At 34.9% G+C, this 8,578-nt stretch overlaps 1 protein-coding gene across 2 annotated transcripts; it reads right to left on the bottom strand.

Annotated features, from left to right (window-relative positions):
- Positions 1-385: 385 nt before the first annotated feature.
- On the bottom strand, positions 386-8,258 carry LOC115996611 (testis-expressed protein 2-like). 2 transcript variants are annotated; one of them, XM_031235928.1, is made up of 7 exons: positions 7,955-8,258; positions 6,251-6,467; positions 4,064-4,673; positions 3,119-3,482; positions 2,576-2,670; positions 1,717-1,911; positions 386-1,302 (listed from the first exon to the last, which is right to left on the bottom strand). In XM_031235928.1, exons 1-7 carry the CDS (start codon positions 8,139-8,141, stop codon positions 706-708), a joined length of 2,265 nt encoding a protein of 754 aa, XP_031091788.1. In that variant the 5' UTR covers positions 8,142-8,258; the 3' UTR covers positions 386-705. The 2 variants fall into 2 exon arrangements, with proteins under 2 accessions (XP_031091788.1, XP_031091787.1); XM_031235927.1 differs by having other exon boundaries at positions 6,251-6,486; positions 7,959-8,257.
- Positions 8,259-8,578: the final 320 nt, after the last annotated feature.

Raw genomic sequence — 8,578 nt, forward strand, 5'->3', positions numbered from 1 at the left:
GACAACCATTTTGGGACGGAGGTAGTAGTATATTTATTTTAAATTGGTATTATTCTGTAATAAGTATTATGATTTTTATCATAAGTAACAAACAATTATCCTAGATTAGGCTCATTTCACATATCTTAATTTGTGAGACTATCTCAAGTGTGACTCAACTATTAAATATGTATCAATCTACAGCTTAACAAAAAAATAAACCAAACACAAAATGACATAGCAAATTGCAATCTAACAAACTAAATTGTAATCATTATCTTTATCTTTTTATTTGACCAAATAAACTCTACCCTTCAAGTATTTTGTTTGATCCTTAACCCTTTAATCAGTATATAGATGATACAAAAATTAACTGGTATACACAAACAATCACCACACAATAAGAGAGTACCAAACAGATAGTAAAATTTATTCCATGAAAGTCATGGATTTAGCACGCACTATGGCACTGTCTATACATTTTTCTTTCTACACAGTTTTCTTTTGATTCCTACCTAAATCTGAAGCATCATATACAGCAAGGCACTTAGTATGGGAAATTCTTGAAATCTTTAAATTTCAAATCTTAGGAGATTCACATCACTCAATTAATCGATCGATCAAATATCAGATATGCAGGCAGGCATTGTTGCTCCATTTACAATAACAAATGATACAAACAAATTTGGCTTAGCTTCTATGTTGACTTCTTGCTTGTTTGGCTACTCATTGTTGTCCTTTCATTCTTTCAACAATGTTTCTTCCCTTCTCTTCAATATTTCGCTTTTTCTCTTCAAACTTCTCTGACATTTTCTTGCTCAAAGAAATCATCTTTGCTCTAGTACCCTGTCTTCTAGGTCTTCCATCGTCCTCTTCAGAAATACGGCTCTGTTCCTCTGCCAGTTCAACTTGTCTAGATTTCGTGTAATATTCTGCAGAATCTGTGCTTTTCCGTTGATTTACTTCCGCCTGTTCTTCAGAATGCAACAACGGGACCTGCAATTCTTTCATAGAACTACTATACTTCACTGTTGGCTTATCAACAACAGGTGAGGGTGAGCGTGTGTTCGATGAATCATTTGGTTTTTTCAAAGATAATTCCACCTTTTTTTGCCCTTCGCAACTCTCTGAATAACTGCTGCCAATTTCCTTATTAGCTTCATCTGAGCGTTTCACTTCCCAGTTCTCAGTGTTCGGCGCTTCTTGATTGGTCCATAAGAAAGGTGCAAATTTACGCGGGATCCAGTCCTCCTTTTCAGCTAACATCCATGATAGGCATACACTTTCACAATTTGGAATAACCAAAGTTTCACGAATAGCTACCTACATCAGTGATAACATTATATTATTTCGCCAAAAGTGAAACTTCAAAGAGAACAATCCATCCAGTATAATCTTATTTTAAACGTTAAGCAACAGAAAAAGAATACAACTCTTTCTAGCAAGGTCGTCTAGGATGAGATGAGAAACCACTTGGTTTATTAGCCATTTTAGCCATCTGACTAGTCAATAACTTCCAAAACGGCACTGCCTAAATGTTTGTTGAGACGCTCTCTCCTATAGATACAATCATATCATTATTTTGACACAGTGCTATGGAGTTTAATAACCATTTCAGAATTTCCAATTATATATCATTTCAATGTTATCTCAGAGCTTTTAAAATTTTCATACAAGATCTTGATCTCTTAACTACAGAGGATAATTTATACACAAAAATAAAATGAGGTCTTATACCTTAAGCCGACTGATTAGGAATAAGGCTATATGTCCACTTGCAATCCTATGCTCTCCAACAAAAGGTTCAAATTGAAAATCAAGGTCTGGCATAGATGTGAAGCCAAACCATATTTGATCTGAAGGTGGTGGCTTTATGAATACGCGCATTATTCCGCGGAGAGATGCAACTCTCATCCCCAAGGTAAGTGGAACCTTCAACATTAAATGATTAAGCAGTTAGTGTACCAGAACTACCAGGAGCCATGTTTAGAAACTGGAAAATAAAGCAACCGTCCAAATGCAATGGTAAAGATTATTATTATAAACATTACACATGAACATACACATACACAAACTAAGACTCAAGCTTTTGCAACCAAAAAGTACACAGTTGGACACAAATCTGTATTCAGAGTCATTGAAGCTGATGATTCCCATTATCCAAGAAATAGTGATTCAATGGGTTGAACTCTGACCCAATAAAAAATTAAATAAATTAAAATTAAAAACCAAAAATGTGGAAGAAAAAAAACCCACTTTGACCAATTAACTCTGAATGATTACAGTTTTTAGTAGATTTCTACAGAATGCTACAATTGGTCAATAGGGACTTCGTTTGCTTTCTCAAGCAAGATATACGAGACTGTGTGACAGATGGACCATTCACAATAACTCAGCTTGATAATAAAAACCATCTTGAAGTCTGTCTCATACATTCTTGAAAGTATAAATGATATTTTGGATTTATCCAAACTGCCCAATAATGAATCGTCAAAATAACAATAAAATATAGGGATGTTCATAACATTTTTAATCTATCCGATATTGTACAAGAGAATATCATATATCAGAATGAATAAAAAACGTTCCTGCTAACCTGTGAGACCTGTTTGGCAATTGAATGTATGATAGATTTCCATCTAGATTGTTGAGGTACTGCACCAGTCACATTTCTGGAGTGTTTTATTGCATCTGAAAGTTAACATGATTGGAACATCTCAGTTCACTTTCAACTACAACTAAATGGCTAAGTGAGAAATGATATCTAAACAGAAGAAAAATGCATCAGATAAGTAACAAAAAGACTACTGCCAAATTAAATTTAGTATTTCAGCAATGAAAAATAAAGTTTCATGCTTTTTTCTAAAAGTGGCTGTTTTACTGCACCAGTCACATTTCTGGAGTGTTTTATTGCATCTGAAAATTTACATGATTGAAACATCTCAGTTCACTTTCAACTACAACTAACTGGCTAAGTGAGAAATGATATCTAAACAGAAGAAAAATGCATCAGATAAGTAACAAAAATACTACTGCCAAATTAATGTTAGTATTTCAGCAATGAAAAAAAAAGTGTCAAGCTTTTTTCTAAAAGTGGCTGTTTCAGTGCTTGAGAAAGAGAAAATGTCATGTTACCTACCCCCTTTGACATCTCCTTCATCTCTATGATCACAGGAGTCAGAGGTCTCTTCAGAGTATTTCAAGTTTTCTCTGAACTGTTCAATGCCCTCTAACATATCAGCTTTTACGTCATCCAAAGAACTTGATTCTTCTATGCCTGGGCCTCCTTCCTGTAACTCAAGATCCTGAACTTCAAGCCTGGTTTCGATTTCAAAGATTGCACCACCAGAATACTCAATTTCAATTTCCATCATCCAAATCTCAGTCATGTCGGAAGGAAGAACCTTCATTGCATGAATAAATGGTGGGAGATTACCAAGATCAACAGTGGTGCATATCACCTCACCTATGTATGTGGGGGTTCGCATATTGGATAATGTTCTCTATGGAAAAGATTACATTAAGGTGTTATGGTAGTAGTTTCAATTGATCCAACCCAAAAATAAAAATAAAATAAAATAAAATAAAATAAAAGAGGGATGTTCTTGAACTCCAAGAGAAGAGCTTCAAAACAATGTTCGATTGCAACATACCACAATGTAGAATTGTAGAGTTTGACAAACAAATAACAATTCAGAACGAGCAACATATGTGCAATTGTGTAAAAAGGTCATACACTTGGTCCAGAGTGCAAAGCTCCCACAACATGCAAGGTCCATGAAAAGACTGAAGGATGTACAGAACATTACCTCTGCTGTTATTTAGTGACGTAAAAATTTCTTAAGCTTTATATATATATATATATATATATATATATATGTATGTATGTATGTATGTATGTATGTAGAGAGACAGACAGAGAGAAACATTCATGTTTCCTTTTCTGAGTTTGATAAGTAGGAAGCATTCATTCCTAATATTACAAATATGAAAGAATATTCATTGATTGAGAAGCAACAGCCAGATGTATAACAAAGAAAGCCTCTAGCATAGTTATGTAAAGAATAGCAATTACCTAACATACCTGAATCCGAGCTTGCAAGGAAGTTCTCATCTCCTCATTTTGTTTAGCATCAAAGAACAACCTTGATATTAACAGATTCCAACATAGAGTTCCTTCATCAGAAGCTCTATCATCTGAATCTACATCAGAAATTACAGGGACATGATTTCTGCTTGCAGACGCATTCAATGTTGCCAGTGATGAAGGGACAATAATTTCCTCAGTGGAACAATCAATAGATTTTTCTGTTGGAGCTTCACGACTTGACAAGTTTGCCTTATTTTCAATGCTACTCTTAGAAGATTTCTTGGAAAGTTTCCGCAGAAAATTTCGAACCTTTGATGAAGAACCATCAAGCTTATTTGACTTATCTATGGGCTCAGTACTTATATGTGAACATGGTTTCATAAATGAAGGATACACTGCATTTAGTGAGATCAGGTAACTCTGGAATTCTGTGTTCAATTTGTTGACCCACTTTAATTTCTCTTCATCCTCACTGGAAGCAAGATATAGAGCTTTACACCAAGATTCCTTCTCCCAAGATGTCTCAAGATATATGTACATTGTTTTACTTCCTTGGTATACTATCGATGATTTTCTTTCTACTTTTATTGGGTACCTTTTTGCCCTGTATCATCACAGATAAGAGAAATGGAAGTAAAACAGTTGGCAGGTTTGATTTGTTCAAAAAGCCATAGTATAAAACCTTCAAGTACAAAATTCAGAAAATTGCGTGATCAGTGCAATGCATCATAAGTGTAAAAAAAAATATAAATAACAAACACCTTTGTACTTTTGCTTCCTTAAGACATCGATTATAATAATGATCAGACTTCTCTGAGATAACATAGTCCATTTAACTTGTTTGGGGTTCAATATATTGGGCACCTCCAACTTTTGAAGAAAAATATCAAAGTGGCCTCATTGCTCAAGGGTACAATGGAAATTTGCCAATATTCCCCATCTATACTGATTTTGAACCACAATGCTTTTTTATTAGATTTCCCACATCACATGTTTGTCAAGAAGAAGAAGAAGAAAAGGTAGAAAGAATGATAACATTTGAAACAAAATTCTCCCTCTTTTCATTTATAGGTTTTCTCAAAAGTCCTAATTAATAATATGAATTCATATGATTTAGGTTTGAATATATGTTAACCCCTCCAACAACATTTTGTGGGAATCTCTAACCACATTGGCATAACAAAGTTGATCATTTGATTTGAAACCTTGCATAAAAAGTGCTTGTATCAGTTGGGAATTATGTCAGGTGATCTATAAAAGAAACAATTAGGAAGCCTAGTTTCTGGTTTCACAAACTTGGTAGCACATGATATATTAGCTCGTATACATTTTTGTCAAATAGATATCTGCTATACCAGGCAATCCTTTAATATAATGTCCTAGTATAAGAGTGATCCTATAGTTGTGTCAAAGCTATGTTCTGCTGACACAAATTGGATGTGAAATGTAGGTTCTAATGAGGCATGTGGTTCAATCCTTTCATTCCCTAGAATTGTAATGATTCCTATTCCAATGTTTGCTTACTAATTTTTAGTACTACGAAATCAGAAAAAAAAAAAAAAAAAAAAAAAAAACTTCCATCGCTTTTGGTCATTCCTCCCCTCCAACCCATCTTTCATTTCCATTTCTGGGAAAATGTTTTTTTTTTTTACTTTCTTCAATCTCCCTATTCTCTTCTCTTGACTCATTTCCACCTTTGTCCTTTGCTGTCCTAGTGACCTTTATATATATATATATATATATATATATATATATATATATATATATCTTGACCAGGCAGTATTCCAACCGCCTAGCAGTTGTCTTCCTTTCTAGCACTACTCAGTGACAACATTGGTAATTCAAATGCCAGCAATTTTTTCTACTAATAGAAAATGAAAAATTGAAAATTTTGGAAAACTAGAAATGGAAAATAGAAAGCAAAGAACTGTTTTACAGGCCCTTAAGTTTCCATCTTCTAGTATAATTCTTGTAAATGGGTTTTTCCAAGTTGCCTTCCAGGAACCCAAACAACTAAAAGCTTAAAAGAAGCAGAACCTTATCATTTTCCAGATTTAAGATGTCTAGTTAAGAGATAAAGCAATTCACATACAATTTAAGTAAAAAGGACCTACTTAACAGTAGTATAGATATTAGCAGAGTGAATTCCTGTGATGCTGTGTATAGTAAATTCTGAGTTACCATTTTCTCGAGGACAAGTCTGATGCAGATACAGCTGCTATTGTACAACCCTTAAGTTCAATTTCTGTGTGAGAAGCATCTGATTCTGTTAAAATGAGAAAATGATCCCTCAATTTTGCATATTTCTTTATAGGTGTAACCTCCAAGATCTCTTTTTTTCCCTTTTGCTGTCTCAAAGCTTTGTCCAAAGGAGAAGCTCTTGGGATTTTTTCTGCATCTAGAACCCAGACAAAGCCCTAAAAGACAGTAGATGAAACTGTAGGCAACCATCAACATGAGAATAAAGCTACTTGAATAAAAATATGTTATAAACCAAATTATTTTTGCTGATGATTGCATATAATACATTCTTAAGTGCTCATGTATTAATTATATGAAATGCCTATGCAAATTCAATGGCAGTAAAAAGGAATCTCTCCATCAAGAAAAAATAGTTTTGAGTACACCATCCCCTGAGTCATTGTTTGGTTCCTTCAATTAGGGATTTAGGGCAATGCCCCCAATCTCTTGTTTGGTTTCTTTTAAAGAGCCTGGAATTAGGTGTGGCCCCACACACCTAATCCCAGTGGTAGTATTATAACAGAGAGGGGGAGGGGCGAGATTGAACAATTAATCTTTGGAATAAACTTAGTATGGAGGTGAAAGTAAATACCAGTATAGTAAATTGAAGACGGCCCAACAAGTCCAACTGACGATGGGACCTCTCAACAAGTTATCAATGTTTGCATCAATGCTTAGGCGGTTAGTGATTAGAAATTGAAACCACATACACATTGGAGAACAGGATACCACCAAAATGAGAAGTACAGGAAACATACATGAAAGTCAAGAAATTAACAAAAATTAAAATGTTTATATCAAGAACCACTGCCCACGTCTATGACATACTTTTCAACACTACCCCATACTTTTATAATATTTCTATACGTGAAGGGATTGTATAAAAAAGGTACCCGGGGTTGGGTAACACCCATGATTATAATGAGCAGAACATACACCTATCTAGGAAATCAATCAGGCAGTAAAGAAAACACGGAATCAGGGTAGATATGTACGTATAATATACATATATTTCTCATGTCAATTACTCCATACAGGAAAGGAATATTAGTTCATTTTCTCCCCTTCCTACTCTTCTTCTACATTTATTTCACAAGGAGAAGGCACTACTAGGAGACATCCCTTGTATCCAAGAGTAATACGTTTCTCAAATCTCAATGTTCCTTTGGGAACCTTCAAAAAATCTTTTGTTCCTTTCTTTCCAGACTGACCAGACAAAGCAAGGAAGACTCTATTCTCTACTTATTTTTCCTTTTCCTATGAAGCTGCCACCATTTAAGAAGTTCCATAATAGATTCTAGGCTGCAGCAAGACCAAATGAATACCCCCTAGAGGAAAAATGAAAGCAGTCATAGTCTTAATGTGCATAAAAAGATTATTTAGCCTCTAAACAAGATATACAAGAAGTAGTTAATGAGCACTCCCAATATTAATTTCATCAAAATCCCAAATTTTGGAAACAAACGCCTATTCCACTCCTTAACAATTTTTTAGGGTTTCGGCACGTCTAATTTCCATTCTTTGAGTACAAACAAGAACACCAACCCGAAATTACCTCAGAATAATTTCAAATTGCACTAAACTTCGCAAAGAAAACGTCCCATAAAGTTAAAGAATCGAAGAGAAAAGAGCAAGGAAAGTGACCAGCCTGCTTTCTGCGGGAAGAGGGATCAATATTTCCCGGACTTGATTGCTCTCTGACGATCTTGGATCTTGCTACTTCTCGAGCTAACTTCCGATTCAACCATCGTATCAAAATGACGGCTCCCAGGGCTTCCGCTCCGACGACCGTCAGCGCCCCAAGAAGAAACACTATCACCGACACCCACATCTCCACGCCTTTTCCCGCCTCGATAGCGTCAGGATTTATGGTAAACCATTTCGAAATTTTCCATACAGAAAAAGAATTTGATCGGTAAATGAGATTTCAGGCCGGCTTTTATTTCGCAGAAGAAAGTAACTACCGGTAACTGTATTTTGTACTGTGAACAATAAACCCCGAGGAATTAACTGAAATAGGCAATTCTCTTCTTTTTTTTTCTTTTTCTTTTTTTTAAAAATACATTAAGTTTCTAATTTACACCCGAACTAAACTCGCATAACTCCTACCCGAAAATTGCTAAATGGGATAAGTCACGAGTTGCTAGTTAGTCCCTAGGTCCACTGCTTTCTACACTCTATGCACAATGGATCTAATGAAATGATGATGTCTCAAATGAATATCATAATCAAGTTGCAAGTCCAAATGGATAGCCTTTAAGCTCAAGG

Source organism: Ipomoea triloba, chromosome 11, assembly GCF_003576645.1.
Source record: "Ipomoea triloba cultivar NCNSP0323 chromosome 11, ASM357664v1".
Taxonomy (NCBI): Eukaryota; Viridiplantae; Streptophyta; class Magnoliopsida; order Solanales; family Convolvulaceae; genus Ipomoea; species Ipomoea triloba.

Excerpts from the sequence above, each read along its gene's own strand:
- LOC115996611 (XM_031235927.1), bottom strand. The coding sequence starts at position 8,141 with ATGTGGGTGTCGGTGATAGTGTTTCTTCTTGGGGCGCTGACGGTCGTC. Across the intron at positions 4,674-6,250 it reads GACTTGTCCTCGAGAAAATG|GGCAAAAAGGTACCCAATAA; the intron begins GTAACTCAGAAT and ends GTGATGATACAG. Across the intron at positions 1,912-2,575 it reads TTGCCAAACAGGTCTCACAG|GTTCCACTTACCTTGGGGAT; the intron begins GTTAGCAGGAAC and ends TTAATGTTGAAG.